This window comes from Sebastes fasciatus, chromosome 6, assembly GCF_043250625.1.
Source record: "Sebastes fasciatus isolate fSebFas1 chromosome 6, fSebFas1.pri, whole genome shotgun sequence".
In the NCBI taxonomy this organism is placed as follows: Eukaryota; Metazoa; Chordata; class Actinopteri; order Perciformes; family Sebastidae; genus Sebastes; species Sebastes fasciatus.
The window spans coordinates 16,586,041-16,609,535 of NC_133800.1; the positions used below are offsets into that span (position 1 = coordinate 16,586,041).

At 39.6% G+C, this 23,495-nt stretch overlaps 1 protein-coding gene across 3 annotated transcripts in view; it reads right to left on the bottom strand.

Moving 5' to 3' along the window:
• Positions 1 to 20,982, bottom strand: part of limk2 (LIM domain kinase 2) — a 31,125-nt gene extending 10,143 nt beyond the window's left edge. The window contains exons 1-4 of one of the 3 annotated variants that reach the window (XM_074637986.1): positions 20,753 to 20,982; positions 11,059 to 11,205; positions 10,713 to 10,812; positions 1,529 to 1,664 (exon numbers count right to left, since the gene is read on the bottom strand). In XM_074637986.1, coding sequence (XP_074494087.1) covers positions 1,529 to 1,664; positions 10,713 to 10,812; positions 11,059 to 11,205; positions 20,753 to 20,789 — 420 coding nt within the window. In that variant the 5' untranslated portion in view covers positions 20,790 to 20,982. Of the gene's footprint in view, positions 1 to 1,528; positions 1,665 to 10,712; positions 10,813 to 11,058; positions 11,696 to 20,752 lie in introns of those variants that run through there. The other 2 variants (XM_074637988.1, XM_074637987.1) reach the window with 2 other exon arrangements.
• Positions 20,983 to 23,495: the final 2,513 nt, after the last annotated feature.

Sequence of the window (23,495 nt, forward strand, 5' to 3'; positions counted from 1 at the left end):
GTCCAAGTCAAGTTGCTAGTCTTTTTTGATTTTGAAGTCATGAAGTTTGTGACTCAAGTCCACACTTCTGCTGACAACAGATAGTTGCTCTGTGAAAACCCATCAGTACAGATAATGATAGGAGTGGTGGACTCTGGGTAATATCTACAGAGCCACCTCACCACAGAGGACTGAACATGATGGACTCCAAAACCAGCTCATGTTCTAGCGTCGTCCCACCAGATCCTCTGTGCACTCGGGGGAAGTGAACTGTGGAGAACTTCTGTACAGAGAAGGAACAAGTGTGGTCTGGAGCCCAATCTGCTGCATTCAGCGGCGACCGCCAATGTAAAGAATCACTCATCTGTAAATGTAATAACCCCCCCGCCTTTTAATGCATGTTGGTATTAATGTGAAGCAGTGGGGAGAAACTGGAACACAGAGAGCATTGACACGCTCTGTTGGTATCCTGGTATTATTTAAGTACAGGAGGAAATTGTTGGCAATTGTTGTTATACGATCATGGTAAAGCAGACTTTGAACGCCTGGCAATCACATGTAGCGACAGACTAATAGTTTTGACCCAGTGTTGGGCTTTACTAGGACTGACGTCTCACGCAATCATAAAACAGTCTGGGAAGTTGTAATGCCCATTATACACCAGAAAACAATAGGAAATTGCACGGACACCTCGGATATTTTTTAGATCTTTAACACTGATGGGGCAAAAAAACACAATTTAAAGTTTGCTGTGAGGGTGATGTCAGAGAGAGTTAGCATACCACGTCAGCATTAAAAGGGTACTTTAGCAATTTAGCATAGCGTTTCCATAAAGTAGCGAGACTTGCAAGAGATGAATGGTCATAATCGAAGATACTGAAGATATCCTAACTTTTAGGATGGTTAAGGACTGTTTCAGATACAATAGATCCTACACATCCCACACAGCTGCGAAAATTCATCAATTAGTTAGCTATTAAATTAATGGCCAACGTTTTTGATAATCTATTAATCGCTTTGAGTCACTTTGTAAGAAAAAAAAAAGTCAAAATTCTCTGATTCCAGCTTCTTAAATGTGAATATTTTCTGGTTTCTTTACTCCTCTATGACAAAACAAGACATTTGAGGACGTCATCTTGGGCTTTAGGAAACACTGATTGACAACAATCTAATAGATTAATCAAGAAAATAATCAACAATGAAAATAATTGTTAGTTGCAGCCCTAATACACTACCCTTCCTACGCTTAATAGCACATTTTGGTTATATCCACGCTGCCAGGTAAATGCCCACGTCTTTCATACGCCTCCTTCAGTTTGTAACTTGAACTTTCTGTTATAAATATGTAGCCAAAAAAAGTAGTACTTTGTACAAATAGTACTTTGACATGTAAAATCAGTAGAGTTGAAATTGATTAGGTTTTGGTTCAGACAGAATTAGTATCTTAAAATGTTATGTTAATTCTTGTATTAGTCATGTTTTGGACCGACTGACATTGCCTAAAAATCTCTTGACAAAGGGTGGTCAACAATAAGTGCAGCAGACTCACCATGGCAGGTCCGGTCATGAGCAGAGAGCAGCCATGACAGATCTCTCCAAACTGCTCCCAGTAGTGTTTGCGACAGTACAGCTTGCCCTCCTTCTCATAGTACCAGTTAGTCAGGTGGTCACAGCACACAGAACACCTGAGAGAACAAAAACAGCCCTGGTCACGTTTTACACAGAACAAAAGTAGAAGAACAGAGAAGAATGACGAGATGAGGGCTTTCAGCGGAGGGCTTTTCCCCCCCGACTGTAAGGCAATCACCTTCAAGGGGATATGACTCAAAAGCCTGGAGTATTATTTCAAAGACCTGTTGATAATTTCAAAAGGTATGTGGTTGATGTCTGAAAGATCCTCATGAAACACTAATTCCACTGCGCTCATATAATAACAAGTACTCTCTGTCTCCAACCTGTCTCGTACAGGTTAACTTGCATGTAAAACAAGACAGTAGTGCTGCAACAAAGTCAATTAATCTATAGTGTATTTTGTCTACAATAGCTGTAACCAAGGAATGGTTAGCGTTTTACTTGACTTCAATGATACATTTCCAATCCAAATAAACAAATTATTTGTTTTACTCAATTTACTAATTGTCAGAAAATTAATTAAATGGTTTATGATTTGAAGCACTATAAGACAGAATTAGGTAAGAGCGGAGAGCCACACAAATGCTGAGGGAAAAAAGTTGTCTTTAAGGAGAGATAGCAGGTCAACAGTAGATGTCACATAGAAGTGGTGTACATCATCTGAAAGATGGGAACCTGAAAATTAATATGAAAGTTGTTCTAGTCATAAATCAGAAATGAAAAAAATAACTGATTACTTAAAATTAATGTTGAAAATGTATAAGGGTTTAGAACATTATAATAGAAGTATATGATGGCCATTTCCATGCTCAGTTATGTCTCAAGTTGTTGCAGCAATTTTTGGGGTGATACCATTTGTTACACAGATTTGTTGCTAAATTTAACAATTTTTACCACTTGAGAATTGATAAAAATGACCAATAAGTCCTCCAAAATACTACACTGAGACACCAAGACCTTGAGGAACACCCTAGAAAAAGCCATGCTGTGATTTGGTATCAAAAACTTTTGACATTTGGAGATTTCTGCAAGAATTGCGTTTTTTGGCGATTGGATGGCGAGCACTTCTGTTCTAGAAACTGCTCAGAAACCCCCTTATTGTCAATCTACCTAGGAAAGCCACCCATCCTCTGAATGCTCTAGGTCTGTAGTTTGTGGCTGTAAAGTTTCATGAGGCCGTGATTATCTTAGAGGTCACCACAGGTAATTTTATATTGTGAGGTCAAATCTTAAAAAATGGTCTCACTACAATGAAATGGCTGCTATGAGGACTAACATCATCACACATTAATACAGTTGGGTTCATTGGATCCACAAGAGTCTCAGCTTTACAGTAATAACAATTTATGTAATTCTAATATTGTTTAGGGACCCCAGCATTTAGAAATATTCAAATACACCATTTTAGAATAGGCGGAAATAACACAGTAATACTGCATGCAAAAAACTGCATGTTTAGGTACCCATAGAATCTATTTTCATTCAGATATCTTAAGGTGAGAGGTCACAGGATCCCTTCCCGACAAGCCAACATGACATGCTACCAGTAGATTCCGAAGTCGTCTAGTTTCATATGATACCAGTATCTTTACTAGCTTTAAGACTGAGCCCGCTACAGCATCTTAAAGAAAGTAATGTCGGTTGGGATCGCCGGCAATCTTGCGGGTCTCGGAGTGTTAAATAGTAAAAGAGAGCATGTGTAGAAACCATAAATCACAACGCTGAAAACAACACTTTCAACTCCGAGGTTGGGATAGGACAGGAACATTAGCTGGGGGCACGTTCCTGACGATGACAGCATGTACTTTTCTCTGAGTTTAACAAGGCGAAGGGCACAGTAAATACCTCGATCCTGAGATGTGCTGGGTCTTGCATGTGTGCTGTTATTTGTGCAGCGTTCGATGTCAGAAAAACAGACAGCACAAAAGAGTTGTTCCACTTTTGAGAAAAGGACACTCTTGCAAGCCTTTGCAGACGGTGGATGCAAGGACCATTTTGTTATTAGCCTCTGCATACTACCTATTTGCAAATTTCCAGCACCTTAATATGATCCAGTTGTTTGAGGGTAAACTGCACTACCACTTTGACAACATCATACTGTCAACTGTTAAAACAGGCTACAGAAATCTCTACGGGGTAAAGTCCTCAGATCATCTGCTTGTTTATGGTGCAGTTCTTGCTTGCAGTAACTTAAACTTCCCATTGTGCATTTTCTTATCTAGGTCAATGTAAATAATAAAGCATCCTGTTACCCTTGTGTTCAAAGGTGCAAACTATATTACTAACATCAGGAACATTGATCATGTGATGTGTCAATCTGTCTCCCGTAATTTTCAGTCACTGTCAAATGTCTAATGAAGGTGAAATGTTACAAAAATAACAGTTTAAAAAAAGGTAAATATGAAGACTTTGCATATTGCATAATAACACCGATTGATCCAAGCAGCCACCCGAGAAGATACTGAGCGAATTAAGGAAACATCTTTTGGCTGCGACTTCGGGACAAAATGTTCAGAGTGAGGAATGCTGAAGTTTCCCACAGACTGGATGGCACCTGAAAGGCTGAAAGCTACGAGCGCTCTTTGAACAAGCTGCACTGGTTATGCAAAAATGGTGGCAGCGGGTTCGACTGCCAGAATACAATCAAGGATGTACTGCTCTGTCAAAGATTAGGTTGCTGAAAGGTTTGCAGTCCTGTTGCTGCATTCAGACTTTGCAAATAACTCCAACTGTTTCTCAAGTTTCTATGTAATTTGAGCAAGGATGCTGAAAAATAGCCTTTTGGTGACAAAGTGCAGACAAGTGAATCACAATAAATGGCATCTGTCACTACTGTCTGGACATCGTTTTGCAATTGAATGGGAGTGTAAAACTTTTCACAGGACAAATTTCTCCTGAACTCCATATTAAAAGCAGCATAGCAGCTGTGACGCGGTACACAGGTTGCTCTCAGGAGTGACTACAATAATAATCTTTCAACTGACTTCCTGATTAACAACTCTTTCTAATTCACAGTGGTTTTACCCAACATGACTGTGAGAGCTCTGCTGATGCTTTTGCCTTTCTGGAAACTGCTCTCTGAATGCTCACGTCTATGATGATACTAAGAATATCACAGTCTTATGCAACCATTTCAGATATGGAAGATGAGGTCAGATAAATTACTTTAAGTGGGAATTTTAAAATGCATTTTTAATCTTTCGGTGCAGTGCTGGCCAGCAGCTGAGCCTCATGCATCACTTTGCTCGCTGCGCTGCAGGTATAGTTGATCCAGGCTTATTGACTTTGGCAAATATTCCAGATATTTCAAAGTTTTCTGGTATTAGTTAAGAAGGAGCCATCTCATAGAGGGAAGACCACATGTCTGCGTCTATTATGGAGAGTGTAATGGCAATTTTCATATCTGCAGTTTAACACTGTACCTTTAGATAATCTCAGGGCCTCACATGTTCAACTTCGTCACCATCGGACAGTGACCTGACATTTTAGATCTCTGTAACTGCAAACAACAGATTGCTGAAATACTTGTTATGTCTTGTGATGCTCTGTTGTCTGCTGTGTGCTGACGCATTGATACACTTTCTATCCTTCTCTTCTTTTCTTCTTTGCACTTATCTTCATGTTATGCTTTAAATGTATAAATACTGACTACTCTTTGTATTCGGGGCTCACTTGCCACAGTCCACAACAGGTGGCTGTGCTCGTGAGTCCATCTACAGATGCTTTACTTATTAATGTATGCCTTTTTATTAAATTCACTGAAAGACAAGTTGTTACGTTGGTTTGTGTCTTGTTTTAACAGAAACTGCCACCACAAGAGAAAAGAGGAGATAGCACAAGTTGTCTTTTTACATCAAGTGGCATCCATGTTAACGCCCTTTTAACAAACAAACGGTCTGTTTCCTTCTGAGGTGAAAGCAACAAATATTTAAGAGAACCTATTATGCTTTTTTTCCCCAGATGCATACTTGTATTTTGGGGTTTCTACTAGAACATGATTACATGCTTTAATGTTCAAAAAACACTTTACTTTTCTCGTACCGGCTGTGCTGCCCCTTTCACACAGAGATTCTGCCATACTGCCATAAAGAAGACCTGCCGTTACGTCGGCTTTGCTTTTTCACTCTAAACAAAACAACGGCGGCATAATGCCGCCCCGGTGCGGGATTTTAGATAGCACAGCGGCATCACGGGAGCAAAAGGGGCGTGGCGTTTAATAACAGCGTCGGCGTCTAGTGTGTGTGTGTGTGTGTGTGTGTAGTCCCGCCATGTAGGCAGACGTTGGCTCGGCTCTTTGACTACCTCCACTGCCGGCTTAGCGGCGGAACATCTCTATCCTCCCATTCCGCCTCCGTGCCTTTCATACAGAACAGCGAGGCAGAATAATGGCCCAACATTCCCACCTTGACCAGGCTGTGTGAAAGGGGCTACTCTCTGCCTGAAACGCTCTGTTTGAGCTCCTATCCCCCTCTCCTGAAAAGCCCAGTCTGCTCTGATTGGTCAGCTGGCTCACTGTTGTGATGGTCAACTGAACCAAACTCTTTGGACTCCGCTCTAGCTCCACTCTAACTAGCTTTGTATGAGGGTGTGCCAAACTAGACGTTATGCAAATATGTTACTTGGTGACATCAACACGTTACAGAAGAAAAGGCAGAACTTCAAGCAAGGCAGTTCAGATCAGTGTTTCTGTTGAGGAGAGTAACTCCCTTTGGCCTGGACTTTGGACTTTGTAACTTTGCAGACCTTTTATATGCACAAAAAACTATATAACACACTAAAGGAAAGGATAAAAGAACAAAAACACAATAGGCACTCTTTAAGAACGAACCCAACATCAGTATAATAATGACTCCAGTCTGATTCATCACACTGTGACATGATGAGGGGAAGCAGAGCTGAAGGTTTGCTGAGGTAAACACTGCATGAGTAATGGTAGCTGTGCTGCTGTGGCCACAGCTGCTCTGAAGGCCACTCCTCTGATTTGTGTGTGTTGGAAAGATGTTAAAGACTCTGGATGCAGAATTACACAAATTATTTAAATAGGACCCTATATCATTTAAAGTATTTATAAAGGTTTGTGAAATTCTACAAAACAGTACATCCTAACCAAGAAATTGGTTTTGGATATTATCACAGATTAATTTGTATTGGTGTATATGTCTTGGGGCTGTGTATTGGCAAGAATCTGGCGATAAGATATATATATATATCTTATCGCCAGATTCTTGCCAAGATATATATATATATCTTATCGCCAGATTCTTGCCAATACACAGCCCCAAGACATATACACCAATACAAATTAATCTGTGATAATATCCAAAACCAATTTCTTGGTTAGGATGTACTGTTTTGTAGAATTTATATATATATATATATATATATATATATATATATATATATATATATATATATATATATATATATATATATATATATATTATATATATATATGTATATATGTATATATGTATATATTGGCCGATATGTCGTTATTCCATGTGCATCGGTAAAAAAAATCTAGTATTGGTGAAGCTACTGCATACACAACAGTACTGGTAGGATCAGTATCAGTATTAGTACTGCCTGGTGGTGATACCAATGCAACCGTTCGGTTCAATCAGATAAAAGATACACGTGTACAAAGAAGAGAAGCCGTGTGAAAAGTGCAGCATTCAAACTGGTATGTTCTGTATGACGTTCAGTATCTGTCCAGGTGTGGCAGGAAAAACAAAACCTTCCACCCTGACCTTGCTCTGAACAAAAAGCATTCCTAGACAAACCCAGCTGATAAACTATAATTATTGCCCATTATGTCCCTTTAATACATCAATATAGAGTGATGTAAGGGTGCTTATAAAAACACCTGACTTCCCTCTATACGGGCTGCTGGTGAATGGGGGGCGTGCACGCTCAGGTGGTTCTTCAGTGAACAATGCAACGGTCCTGCCTGCACAAACACTACAAAGTAAACATTACTCATTTCCTTAAAACCACATTCCTGCTGGAGTGTATTCCTTTGTGGGAATATGAAGTGGAGATAGTAAGAGAGGGACCTTGTGGCCTTGAAGACCTGAAGAGGGAGTGTTTCACTTATAATGGGACCTTATCGTTGGGTGTGTGACTGTAGTGCTCCAAATGTTCTCCACAACAACCTCTTACCAAGGAGTGGAGAGGGACAAGTTGTTTCTCCATTAATGTCACAAGGACAGAGTGTTATTAATGTCATTAGGCTTTGATTACATGTTATAGTAACCTCTGATTTCAATCCTCAAACATATGATTATGGCAATTATTTTCATTATTGATTCATCTGCAGATTATTTTCTCAATTATTTGTTTAATTAATTTGATCCAATTTACAATTCATCAGAATAGCAGCAGTTTAATTATTAGCGGACTAACACTCATACGATTTTGTCAACTAATCGATTGGTGGATTTAATCGAAAGATCTGTGAAACTGAGTTTCTCCACAAAGAATCACACAAAAGCACCACTTTCAATCTAAAACATAAAAAAATGACTAAACGACTAAAGAAATCCTAGTCGACCAAGACCAAAATGACCGATTAGTGGACTTATCGACTGAGAGGGCAGCCCTATTAATAATTTCAATCAACTTATAATAATCAAATTGTCCGTTCTGCGTATAACTTAAGGAAACACATGTCGTAAGAGGTGGCACCGAAATGTAAGGTAACAATGAAATAAAAAAAGGTTTCTCAAAATGTATAATGTGGGTTGCATGTTCACACTTGTTGTGTATTTGCAATTGAGGATAGATCAAGAGGATTACATATCACCCACTCTCCTGTATTAAAAGTATGAAATACAATAGTCCTTTTGTGGCCAAGCATGGTGATAATATCTGCAGCTCTACACACTTCCAGAGAAGTATAAGATTATTTTTCTTTTCCAAAGAAAGGTGGATATTTCAATATGATTCTACAGTCAGTGTCTGAGACAGCGGACTCACATCTCTGAATCGCTGTCTAAGAATGCAGAGTGGAGCGTGCTGTTACCTATAGGCCTCAATAACACGGCCAGGTTTACTGGAACAAGAGTGATGTCAGCTTGTAAGAATGTTACACAAGGTGGAGGTACATGGTGGAGGGGCGAGTGGCAGCATGTCGACAATAAACAATAGGGACACCACAGGGGTAACACTTTGGCAAGGACATTTTATTTTAATGTACAATTTTCTTAAGTTCAGGTCTTTAAGCATAATTGTGAGCGGTGATTAGAGTGTCTAATTACTGCAGTGTGGAGATATTGTATCTTAAACCTTGTAATGAAAAAACCCAAACCTCAGAGGGACAAACTTCAACACATTTAGATGACAGACAATACTGCAGTCTGACTTTCCTCACACACAACAATATCTAATGTCTGCAAGTTTTTAAGAAGAGTAACTGAAGACGTTTAAAGATACCGCGATAAGGAGGATGGCAAAAAAGTGTGAAATCCCCGGTTATGTGAGGACAGTGCGCTGCTGGATACTGACTCAAAACTTAAAGAGAGCTATTTCAGTTGTCAGAAACAGACGACACAGTCAGCATTAAATTTATTCTATTCTTAAAGCTTTTTTGGACGTGCAAACAGTCCTCCAGAGCCAGACTCCAGTCATAAAAACCAAACGATTTTTGGATATACTCTACACAGCATGTGGCCTGCGCTGCGCTCCAATCGGCTACATTCACAGATGCAGGAACCTACTTCTTAATCATCTGTTTGATAATGTTAGTGTCAAATTAATAGGCACGGTGACTTTTCCTTAAAAATACAGCTGCGGTCAACTCAAACCTCACAACAGCTTTGCCCAGCAACAGTTTAATTTCAAATCAGTTTTTAAGAATCTGAGCCATCTTATCTCACATGAGAACAAGTGAATGATACTGTTAACCAAAGGGGAAAACCCTACATGTCGGCATGTGCAGTATGTCGGCAACCAGCCACAGGTTCACTGCCCCACACAGAGATATCTCACGACGGGGCAGTGACCTGTGAAAGCCAGAGAGCTCACATCACTTCCAGTGTGGCAATCATTAAGCCTCAAAGCAGGAGCAGAGAGTCTGGGCAAAGTCCTCCAGGACAGTTAGGATCATTTCACTGACCAATCGAGATATAGATTTTATATTATAAATAATAATTTGCGCATATAAGAAAAGATAACAAATAGTCAATATGATTCAGTTAAATATGTAAGTAATTAATTGGTATTGTGATTAAGTTATATTATAACTAATGAATTGGTATTCTGGATTGATAACAAATTTATATTTTGATAAGGATGATTATATCAGTAATCAATTTATATTTCTGTATTACTTACTTACTTAGTCCTTGTTGCGCCTGGTGGCACATAGGGCAAGGACTATATTTCTGTATGACACAGATTAAAGGTAATAATTATAGTTAGAATAATTATAAATAATAATAATTATAGTTAGACAAATTTAATTAGAGTATAAGTATGGCTCAATAAGGAAGCTGGTTAATAACTCATAATTGACTTATGGAGAAGGGGTGGGATTAAATAAGTTTATACTTCTTCTCACTCCTTTTCGAATATGTAAATCAAGGCATCAAGTGTTTGACAATTTATTTTTCTTATGCTTTTCATTGTATGTAAATACTATTTGTTTCTGACTGTCCACTTTATTTTAAATTTTATTTTTTTGTATTCTACATGTTCGAAATACATTTTGAAATGAAATGAAAATGAAATCTGTATTCAAGAACCTGCACCGTCCACAAACAGAGGTTTGTCAGCTGTTTGACAGTAGCAGGAATGATCATCCTACATGGTGCATTTTGTGCAGAGAGGCACAAACACAATGGTGAATTGTTAAAAAAAAAAAAAAAAACAGATCTAGGAGGCCCATGTTGAGGCTACAAGACAGAAGCTTCTGGGATTATCCACAAGTAGACCCAAACAGAAAACAGAAAAACAATTGTCAATACAAACTGTCCCCCCCCTCTCTTCTTTCTATGAAAACAAAGCACGCACTTATCAGTCTATTACTAACTAAACTGAGCTCATTACAGTACAGGGAGTACTTGCAGGCGTGTTTTTAAACCACAAACTGGAACACTTACTGAAAGCAGGCGTTGTGCCAGGTGTCCTGGAGGACTTTCATGTGAAACGAGTCTTGAATTTCTCCTCCACATCCCGCACAGTAACAGCCAACATCTGTACCTGTAAAAAAAAAACATGACTTCACTTAATGCATGCTTCAAAGTGTAAGTAAAGTAGGTACAACTGGGAGGAAAGGGAGTAAACAACAGGTATGTGTTCGACATAACACCGAAAACTGCACAAAAATAAGCTTTAAACTTGCAACATTGTGTCAACTCGAAAACAATATTTAGCTAAACGGAAACAATGTATATATCTATATCTTTATCCTCCGTGTAAAGTTACAACCTGAGAGATATTCCTCACCTTGAGCTTCCTCCATCTGCTCTGAGTGTCGTCGAAATCCGTTTACAAACTTTTCATAGTGAAGAAGCAGAAGAGAGCTGCGATGCGCCGCTACAATGTTGCATTCCTCTCCGTCGTTCACACAGGAGGACTCCCAACTCTGAATACCTCAGGGGAGAGAAAAAAAAGTCCCTTTAATTCTCCACAGAAAAAGTAACAAAAGTAACCAGACTCCCACTGGACGAGGCTGCTTTCTCGCCGCTGGCAGGAGAACTGACGTAATGCAGTCTTCACATTCCTGTACGGAGAGCGGAAGGGCTCAGCTGCAGCACCTGGAAGCATCAGGAGAAAAACTGGAGGTCTGGATCCAAAACTGGAGGAGAACAACGGTGGCGCCATCTATTGGCAGAATGACCCCACTGCACCCGCTTTGCACCAGACTACATTTATTTAGACATTCATTTTCAATGGCATACAGGCTAACTCACATTGAACTCTTATATGGTTGAAAGTATATGCTTTTTAAAGCTGCAGTAGGCAGAATGTTTTTGGCATCATTGGGCAAAATTTCCATAATAACCTTCCAGCATATTGTAATTCAAGTGTTCTGAGAGAAAGCTAGACTTCTGCACCTCCTCATGGCTCTGTTTTCAGGCTTTAAAGGGACTGTTTGTAAGAATCAGAAATGCTTGTTAACAGCGACACCTGTGGCCGTTAAGTCAACGAAACATGGACATGAACGAGCATCGCTCTAAACAGTGGGCGACACATGTCAGCTAAGACCACAATATCACTCTATATTTCACCTGCTTGGCAATAATGTTAGCTGACCAGACGAAGGTCTCTACATGAATCACTGCTGATCCCAGTGTTGGCTTTTCCTGCTTCCGCCTCCCGACCGCGGCCGGAGGGAGACACCGGCACCCGGTCGGAGACGATAACGTTTCTCGTTGCAGAGCCCCGTCACTTCACAAGACACGGAAAACCGCTGTTGGTCTGGAGGAGCTGCAGCAGTTATTTCTGCACAAGCGTCCACTGTATATTCACTAGATATTCTCAGAGCTACGAAGTCTTCTGCAGTGTGTGTGTGTGCGCGTTTGACCGTAAGAGTGGAGCGAGCTGAGTGAAGGCAAGCAGGCAGGCAGAGGAGCAGAGGAGCAGAGTACAGCAGAGACTCCGGCCCTGGAGACCAAAGCTACGGTCTCCCCTGCGTCCTCCGACCGCAGCAAACACTGTTTTGCAAGACGGGCTTCACTAGATATAACTTCGCTGTTTTGGTGCTTCCGTGTAGTTTGTGTTGGAGTCTTGTCTGAACAGCGTAGCCACACGCAGCATATGCGAGCAGCATATGCGAGCGCGCATGGGACACCGACCCGGGTGATTTATATGTGTAAGAAGTTACAAACAGTCCCTTTAAATAATTTTTTTTTTGTCATGTTATAACACATTTATTCCATTTCTTTAACTGTATGAATATGAATATAATTCACATGCATTTTCATCACCTCCATAACATGATATGATAACCCAGCTGCACACGGACCACAGAGAGATGTGCCGAGGCTTTTCAGGTCGGGTAGAATCTAACATTAACGTTATCTCTGTTGATCCAGTTTGCTTGCCTCCATGGCAGCAGAAGGATGTGTTTGCATGCCAATTTGTTTCCTATGTGTCAACGGGGTGTTGAAATGGGCCGTGGACGGGATCAAACCAGTCAAAACAAAAACAGACGTTCCAGACCGGAATGGAAATTAAAGGAAAGGAGAACATACTGGCTGTGACATTGTTGTTGGAGAAGCCAGTATTTCAATTTAGCATGTTTCCTTAATCTCTGATGACATATCATGGTAATTTTATGATTTATTACAGTAAATATATTACATATTGGTCCTTTAAGCAGGGGTCTGAACGTTACACTTCATTTTCTGCATTCTGGTGAATTTTTATGCACTAATTTCTGCCTTTTCTACATCAATTTATGGTGAAAATGTCTTATTTATGTAAAGGAAAACACAAAATTCAGGCCCCAGGTGGCAATTCAAGATATCAAAATATAATGGAATATAATGCAGTAAGGTTTTCAGGCATTCTGTATTGCTTTCAAATATTTATTCTTCTGTCTCATTTAATGTTATCTCTGCTGAGTCAACACACATGTAGGCATGATTTACTCTTCCCTCCTCTTTTGTGTCTTTTGTTTGGGGAAATAACCTCTTGAAATGAGCATGTGGCACCTATTCACCTCTATGATAAATGAATGCATTTTAAGTAAATTATAAACCTGTGGACTTTAATAGCTCATATGTGTTCATCAAGATTTCTGCTGAAGTTCAAAACTTTATGCAAATTCAAAACATATCCCAATATATATATGATGTCATGTATGAGTACTTGACAAATAAAACTCTTGAATCTTGAATATTCAAATATTGGTAGGGACATGTCCCTACTGTCCATATGCAAACCCACACTTTTGTATTGCTTAGTAGAGGTAATCATTTCCCTGCACAATCATTTCCTATTGTCCATATGTCATTGTATTCAAGACTGTCCTCGGAAACACTGTGACACAGTGAGCAGAGCCATGGTCAGAAACTCAGAAATTCTGACTTTGTGATCACAATGCTCCTCTACCCAGGACATTTTGTCCACACACCAAAAAGTCTCATAATGTTTTCAATAGTTAATAATAATATTATGATAATGTTACTTATTGTGATGGGAAATTTTGTGCAAGGGCGGTTACTTATCTGGTGCAAACTGACCGTGCCATAATCTGAACTGTGATGAAGAGGAAGCTGCCCAAACGTCTACAAAATAATAACTCATTTGTTTTGAACGATACAAAGCAGAGAGCAGCTCCCTGCCTCTTGTCCTTCTGCCACGCTGACCCTCAGAGAGGAGACCAGATCCATTTGTAAAAGCGGAATAAAATGCTCCTTCTCTCGCCAGCGTGTAGCAGATTTCTACCACAAACTTGGCTATGAGGATGGGATGCCACAAGTGAGCCTATTTTCGTCCAAAGGCTCACTCCAAGTGTTGGTGACCTGCTGAAACGCACTTGTGTTGCCTGGCAGACAGTCAGCCTTGAGACTGCTGCACTCAATGCTAAACATGCAGAAAGCATCATCAATGACAAAACCCAAAAGAAGAGAGCCACTGAAATCAAGCTGCGGATGGCTCAATTTGCCATGTATGAGCATGTATGAGTTTTATTTTGAAACTAGACTGTGATTAACAGGATTTACGGATGGATGATATATAAAATAAAGAAAAGGTCTCTTTTGCAATTATGGCTCTTCATTATTTTACCTACCTTTAAACCATAAAATGCTGTGACTGGAAGTTGTTTTCTGTCTCAGAATGGTTTGATTTCATTCATGAGGATTATATCTGATAGACTATAGCTCACTCAGTCCTTTATACCTGCTGAAATTCCTTTAAAGGGCCATTACAACCCATAAAATAGAGTTTTCACCTGCCAAAAACTGATTGCAACTCCTACGTTGTGACTGAATTTTTTTTTTCTGTCAGAATGGAGCATATGTAGAACCACATATCATTTTAGACTGAATGGAAACGTGTTTTTGCTGTACATATTTTCAAAACTTACTTACCAAACCATTCAATTATTATATTATTATTTACTCAGAAAGGCATAGCTTATAATTATTAAAGGAAATTATTTTCCACTTGTTTTTGTAGATGACTTGACTGACCTGTGTCATCTTTGCGGGGAGCAGGATGGTGACACTCACTGGTTAACTGCTTTTGTTTTACATGTCTTTCTCAGGTTTGGCTTAAAAAGGATGATTATCAAAAGCAGTACATAAACATACTAAACAATAATTATTTTAGTTGTAAGGCATGATGGCCTAGTTTGTAAACTGAGTAATTATCAACTGTGGAGGCAATTTCTGTGAAGAAGGACTTGAAAATCAAGAAAAGGTCTTTTAAAGGTTTAATAAACACTTGCAAGTGGGCAAACAACCATCAACATAAATGTTCAAGGCTGAGAGCCAGGAGGCTCTCCTTTTTCATGACATTTATACCCTTGCGTGCAGGCTCACAGTCGTATATCTCACATTGTCTATCTGACCGACACTTCTGTCCTTTTTAGGGTTACTTGTCCTCAAATAGGCGCTACAAGTTCGTTGACTAGGTGACCGACACCGAAACAGAAATAGGCCTTAAGGGCAATGAGTGTCACCTGTCATGACCTTAGGAATGTGCACATGTTTGTATTTTTCCAACACATCAACCATTACTATGACTATTGTATAACTATTTTACCAGCATTTTTGGTTTCCTCTTTTGTCTAATTCAGATTCATGACAACTCATTCTGTGCCTTTTGCCCACGGTGGTACCACAGGAGCTGCGCCAAGAGGCCCCGCACAAACCGAAAGTGGCAGTTTATTTGCAAGTCTCTTTCACCCCACTGTGTAAATTCAGATATACTAGTATATTGTATATAGTTTTATATAGTTTTTAATCATTGTGTTGTTCTGAGTCTGTGTTTATTGAAATATCCTATGTTGTATAAAAAATATGTCTATACATGACGCATGACAACTACTTTCAAATATTATATGTACCTGTAGGGAGATCCTGTGCCTATGTACACTGAAACAAGGTGGGACACACAGTATCATTATTGCTATGAGGTAAGTAAATTGGTTTGATGGCTGAAAATATTCATTAACAAGGTCTTGTCATTAAAATTTAGATCAAGTCATTTTGAGGCAGAAAAAAACTTTCAGTCACAAGGTAGGAGCTTCAATCAGTTTTTGGCAGGTGAAAACTGTACTTTATAGCTTGTAATGGCCCTTTACAGGAATTACAGCAGGTAAAAAGGACTGAGTGGGCTATAATCTGTCAGATATAATCCTCATGAATGAAATCAAGCCAATCTGAGACAGAAAAAAAACTTTCAGTCACAAGGTAGGAGCTTCAATCAGTTTTTGGCAGGTGAAAACTGTATGTTATGGCTTGTAATGGCCCTTTAAAGGAACTTCAGCGGGTAAAAAAGACTGAGTGGGCTTTAATCTGTCAGATATAATCCTCATGAATGAAATAAAAAAACTTACTGAATCACTGAAAATGGAAAAGTACCAGGATCTTCTGGCGATCTTCCACATCAAATGGACCCATATGACATGCACAGTAGTGTCCGCTCGGTCACATGACTCGGTCACAGGGTCCCAACATCATGCCTTAGTCACGGCTTGCGCTGTTGTCACGATCTGGGTCTCATTTACATGAACGGAGGAAGGGAAATAACTGGATTCGGCTATTAGTCAATTTACTACTTTTAGGACCTAATGATTTAAATAAGGGCTATTGGAGTGCTCGTACAGGGGAGTTGATTCACCTAAAAAAAAATGATCCGCTGAGTTACAGACGTCTCTTTTCCAATGTAAGTCTATGGGAAAAAGTATTTCTGGGCCCAATGGCATCACGTGACGGACACAGAAGTTGTAGTACCGCCGTTTGGCCACTACGAAAGTTGGGATCAACGACCTAGCTAGCTGGCTAGCATATAGTCCATCCGTGCGCACTCTGACCCCATGACACATGTTGAGTGACGTCCCCCTCATTTGCATAATGAGGCAGAAATACATAAAGAAATGTAAAAAGAAATGTGTAAAGACATGTATAAAGAAAAGAATACATAAATAAATAAGTTTAGGGAAATAAATAAGGTGTGAAATGCAAAGAGAAAATCCCGCATAAATAAATAAATTAATAAAAAATAAATGCAAAAATAAATGAATAATTAAAAAATAAATGCAAAAATAAATACATTTAAAATGAATAAAAATAAATACATAAATAAATAAATAAAACGGAGAATTAAACAGAAGAGTAAATAAATATGGGAATTAATACAAAGATGAATAAATAAATAAACAAATTAAAACAGATATATCAATTTATGTCACATTTTATCAATTAATAATGGCTACATTTATTTTTAATATCATTTTTGCTACATTTAATGACATTTATTTATCTAGCCATTTATTAATTTATTTGTGGCAGGTTCCTTCCTCCATAGTTTGAAGCTAGATGGTTTAAGGAAAGTCAGGACATGGAAACATTGCATGTTGACTATGTATTTTGGGATGGGAATTTGTTTGTTCTCACATATCTCTTGCTAAGTCACTCACAGATCAGCGAAAGGACTTGGGTCTGTGGACTCATCGTTGTTCTCAACTCCAAGACTGGTGTCAAACAGAGAATCCCAGATTAGGGTTCAGCAAAACCGCTAATGTACACAGAATTACTTATCATGTGACATGTCTTGTTAAAAGAATAACTTGGCCAACATCAATCAAGCCTGACCTAGTCTGTGTAAAGCACAATGTGAGCTCACACCTGATTCTGTCCCACCATCACTGTCATCACATAACTGCACACCCAACAGACAGACCGGTTTGAAAACGTCATGACGGATTCCATTGAACCAAACCCATGTGACAACAAGAAATGTTGCCTAGTCATAATGAACATGTTGAGTAAATGGGTAGGAGCCTATACAACTGGGAAGCAGGAAGCAGCAGCTAAAGCATTGCTAAGTGACATCATACCACGTTGGGCTATTCCAAGAAAGCAGTGATAAGTGTTCTGCTTCTTCCCTCTGCCACGCTGACCCTCAGATAGCAGACCATATCCATTCGTAAGAGCTTAATAAAATTCTCAAAGACATTTATTCTTCTTCTCTTGCCAGCATGCTTATTAAGGTAGCAGATTTCCACTCACAAATTTGGCGACGAGGATGGGATGCCACGAGTGACTTCGCTCTAATCCAAGGACTGAGTAAAGCCTGCCGGCAGCCAGGGAAAGACAAAACCTCCCTGAACCGATTCCTCCCCTCCAAAAATAGGCTCAGAAGAGGTGACTCCAAGCGAAGGATAGAGGGAAACACCGTGGGCATCCAAAGAATTATGGGCGAGTTAAGAACTGTTTCTTTTGAGATTTAAAACTGAGTAAGAGTAAAAGAATGAACCAGAGGAAATCCTGGGAAGTCCTACACAAGGAAGTGTATTACAGACGTGTAACTAAGACAGAAGACGCTAGAATTAGAAGAATATCTGACAGTTACAGCTACAATTATTTTGGGGCCGTAGGTAACGCTGTTAAAAGGTTGAATTGTGGGACTAGGGCGGATCTTCATTAGGGAGAATGGGAAAATGACAGAGTAAGGAGAAAGGGCGATGATCCTCCAATGGCAAATACTCCAATAATAAAATGTATATTTGAACATTATGGACCAGACTACATGGCTCTATTCTGAGATTTCAAAGCACATGAAGTTTCAGCATAGGGCAAATAGACCAATTAAAAGTGAACTTAGAGAAAAAAGAGCGTGAGGAAAAGTTGAAAAAGGGAAAGAAAGGGAAGAAAGTGTTAATTGGAAAGCATATAGTATGTGGAAGGAAGAAAGTGTAAGGCTAACAAAAACAGAGATAAACATGACAAATAACCAGAAATGATAAATGTGTCTCTGATTGTGTCAAATTAGACCCAGATCTCAACTCTCGACACGAAGACGGCAGCAACCCTAAGTCCAACATCAAGGAGGCTCTGGGGCGGCAGGAGAAGACGGCCAACCCAGGGGCCCTGACCCAGTGAGTCCAACCGCCCCGACAATGCCCCCGCTTCCATCACCACCACCACCCTATCCTCTCAATGAGCTGCTGGTGGTGCAGAGGCAGACACAGTCGCCTGATTCAACCACCCCAACCAGAGGCTCTCCTCCAGCCTACAACCAAGCAGAGCCAATAATGTCAACAACTAATGGGGTGACCCACCAGGTCTGTCCTTTACACTGGAGGAGGCGCCACTACCATCATGCCCATGATGGAAGTGGCATTTCCTGATGGTGGACCGGTTTCGGTGTTCAGATAATGACTGAAATGAAAGAAGTGATGACTCATTACTCTGATGAAATGCACTTGTGTTGCCTGGCAGACAGCCAGCCTTGAGACTGTTGCACTCCATGTTAAACATGCAGAGAGCATCATCAATGACAAAACCCAAAAGAAGAAGGGAGCCACTGAAGCCAAGCTGCAGATGGCTCAACTTTCCATGTATGAGCACCAGATGAGGAACAGAGGACGTGGTGGCAGAGGAAAAAGGAGAGGAGGCAGAGGTAAAGGTGGTAGAGGGGGCAAAGGAAGAGGTGACTAAATGAAAAGCTGATCCAAAGAAAGCCAAAGAAATAAATGCATAAATACTAATATATACTAATACTAACTAACTATATATATACTATAATAAATACTCTCCCTCAGGGAGGAGTTTAACGGTGGGTATGCGAAAAAGTTCAGCTTCAAACAGTTGATCTGCACATCTGAACAGGTACAGCGGAAGGACTTGGGTCTGTGGACTCATCGTTGTTCTCAACTCCGAGACAAACAGAGAATTCCAGAGTTGGGTGTCACTCGGCCGACATCAATCTAGCCTGACCTGGTCTGTGTAAAAACACAATGTGAGCTCACACCTGATTGTCCTGAATTGGCTGATATCCCACCTTCACTGTGGGCCCAACACAAGTATGGCAATCAATTACGCCCAAATAAGATTACAATGATGAGGTTGTTTGACTTTATCTTTCTATATGTTAGTTTTACTTATTCATATTTAGCAGGAATTTGATATATCTATATTTTTCCTTGTTGTTTGATTAATATGTATGTGTTAGAGTTGACGTTGACCTATATGTATGTTTGTAATTTTCTTTGTTTTATGTGAGCATTGAATGCTCAAAGGGAGGAATTGTGTTGTAAAAATACAAATATGTGCACATTCCTAAGATCATGACAGTTGACTCTCATTGCCCTTAAGGCCTATTTCTGTTTCGGTGTCGGTCACCTAGTCAACGAACTTGTAGCGCCTATTTGAGGACAAGTAACCCTAAAAAGGACAGAAGTGTCAGTCAGACAGACAATGTGAGATATACGACTGTGAGCCTGCACGCAAGGGTATAAATGTCACGAAACGGAGAGCTTCAGAGCTCTCAGCCTTGAACATTTATGTTGATGGTTGTTTGCCCACTTGCAAGTGTTTATTAAACCTTTAAAAGACTTTCTCTTGATTTTGGAGTCCTTCTTTACAGAAATTGCCTCCACAAAGACTACAGGCCTAAACAAGCGCAGTAGCCACTCATCGAAGGCATAATTATCCCCTGCAACGACTTATCTGGAGGTTCAGCCCTCCTGCAGTATGTAGATATGCAATTGAGCTCTTGAAACACTTGGCTGAACAATGTTCAAAATGCGACTTTACAGAAATTGCAAACTCATTGCAAACAATTGTTCAAACTCAGTTGACTTATCTGGGACATGTGATCACAGCAGAGGGCAAATCTCTCTCTCCCAAGCACATCGAAGCCATCCAAAAGGTTCCTAAACCAATCACAAAGAAACAGGTAATGAGTTTCCTAGGAATGACATCCTATTGCAGACGATTGATTCCTAATTTTGCTCTCTCAACAACAATCCATGGTAAGAAAAAAAACTTTTGTGCACATGACAACATCACATGGACCCCAGAGGCTGTAAAGGCCTACACTGAGACATCACTAACCCTAACTAAAAACCTTCTCTCTCACTCTGATGATGATCAACTTCCTCCTACAGCTAGCTTGAAGGATGTGCTGAGCACAGCCTGATGAGAGAGTAAGATGCAAGAAAGCAGGTTGCACTTACTCAGATGGCCTTCGGTTTGGTCCTGATGACAAGCCATGTTTACCCAAGTGTTTTTTTCCCCTTACTTTGCAAGGTTGGTACATGGTACAAACCATGTAGCCAAGATTGGGATGGCAGCTGCAGTAAACAAACACTGGTACACCAAGGGCTTCACAGTTTTTGTAAAACATTGTAAATGCTGCATGACTTGTTCTGCAAATAACATAGGAAGACCGATCCTACACAACAGGCTGCACCCCCACCAGACAGACCAGTTTGAATGCAAACACGTGATAACAAGAAATATTGCTTAGTCATGGTAAACATGTTGAAAATGGATCTACGTATATCCAACTGGGCAGCAGGACACAGCAGCAGTTGCTAAGTGACATCATACCACGTTGGGGATACAGAAGATCGCCCGGGTACTTTTCCACTCGGAAGTCGAGCCATTTAGGCTTCATGCGCCTCTGAGCAACTTTCATAGGAATGTACAGGAGCCCGCCTCCAACGCTGTATCCAGCTCTCTTTATACATCCATGCCGTTAATTTTAGGTGTTAATTTATGGTTTGAGGTGTTGTGTTGATAGAGAAACTTATTTTGCTTTTTATGTGAGGATTTCATTTTGTTACAGCAGTTTAAGCATTATTACGTTATTACGTATTAACATGTAATCTGTTCCTGATAAGTGAAAGAGACTTCTCTATATGACTCTAAACATGACCTGACATATACCAGAGTCGAGCCACTTCTCTTCAATTACATGCAGTTTCCTCTTTTGAGAGTTCGTCAACTGCACCCCATTTTGCCTATCTGTCCACATACTACACATACTTACTGCTGTAAGACTTTTTGACACCCTTACCATTCACTTATTTTCAGTAATACATATATGTCACCCTGACCAACATATCTACAGTCAAATTCATGGTTTCTAGTTTTGCCTTCCCATCTTCCCCTTCTCACAGTGAAAGCTGTTGATTACTGTATTATCACCACTATTTCATTAAATTCAGACCGCTTTTGCGAATCATTATTGGTACTATTATTGGTGTACTAGGATGCACCTGAACACATGTAATTTCATAATGCACACTCTGATTGATTGTGACAGTGGGCAGGGGGTCCTCTACATGTGTGAAAACACAAAATGTGAATATTGATTCATTTAGGAAATACATATATATATCTGCACTTCATAAGAATCACACTGTACAACACAGGATGTGTTTAGGTTTTTCTTTTTTGTCTTTTCAAAATCAGATCAGAATCAGATTTATTTGGCAATTATATTTGGATTAATTTGACTTTGGTATTATCATGCATCTCTCTCAATGTACTTACATAGAAATAGAAATAACAGCTATGAAAAAGGACAACAAAGCTGGAAATATGAAGGTGAGGAATATACAGGGCTGTTCTGTACACAAATAGTGAAAAAAAGAGATTTTTTTCATGTTTTTCACGTCATAAAATCTATTCAACTTCTTGTGCAAAAAATGTTTGTGGGCCCCTGTACCCGCTCTCATTATACGCCCCATAATACCCAGAAACCAACCAGTAGTCACTCCTATGCTGTACCACTACTGGGCCCCAGGTTGTTTGTGTGACAGTTACTTTGTAGTAGGGCTGTCAAAGTTAACACGATAACACGTTAATGCAAATTCGTTGTAACGACACTAATTTCTTTAACACATTAACGCAACTTGCGCTTTTTAGGTTGTAGCGGACTCAGTTTTAAAGCTGGGTACCCACAAGTCTTCCCTTTACAGACATGCCCACTTTATGATAATCACATGCAGTTTCAGGGCAAGTCAGAGTCACTCTCTGACACACTGACAGCTGTTGTTGCCTGTTGGGCTGCAGTTTACCATGTTATGATTTGAGCATATTTTCTATGCTAAATGCAGTACCTGTGAGGGTTTCTGGACAATATTTGTCATTGTTTTGTGTTGTTAATTTATTTCCAATAATAAATATATACATTTGCATAAAGCAGCATATTTGTCCAACCCCATGTTGATAAGAGTATTAAATACTTGACAAATCTCCCTTTAAGGTACATTTTGAACAGATAAAAAATGTGCGATTAATTTGCGAATAATCATGATTAACTATGGACTATCATGCGATTAATTGTGATTAAACATTTTATTTGTTTGAAAGCCCTACTTTGTACTGATTTGATTGAGCACAATTTACAGTTTGTATTTCGCTCATGGTGCACATATCTAAACTACATTTTGACACGGGGCAAATCATTTAGCAAATCATCAAATTATGTACAACCAATCAAAACACAGTGACATGGAGCTCACTAGGGACCCCTGGGGGCCTGGGTCCCCGGGCCACTGGCCCGTTTTTCCCAGTTGCCACTTTAATCCAGGCTTGACATTAGCACATTTTGGGGGCATTTACTTGATACAATATGTCGTAGCTGAAAACTATTGTTGTGCAAAGTACGCGAGTTAGGAGAAGTGGAAAATGAATCACATTTTCTTTTGTATTGTCCATACTATGATGAGTTACGAACTTCTATCATAAATTAAATGTCTGTTAAAAATCCCAAAATGTTTTGGTTCTCGGATGATGACAAAATGGAATGGCTATTTAATTTTAATGTTTATAAATCGGCTACTTTTTTTTCTAAAGCTTGGAAAAAAACATCAGGATGGTTTATTTGTCTATTATTTGTAATTTATACAGCTACTCTGGTTTCTGCTTGTGTCTTTTCTTTATTTTTCTAAATAATGCTGTCTTGTA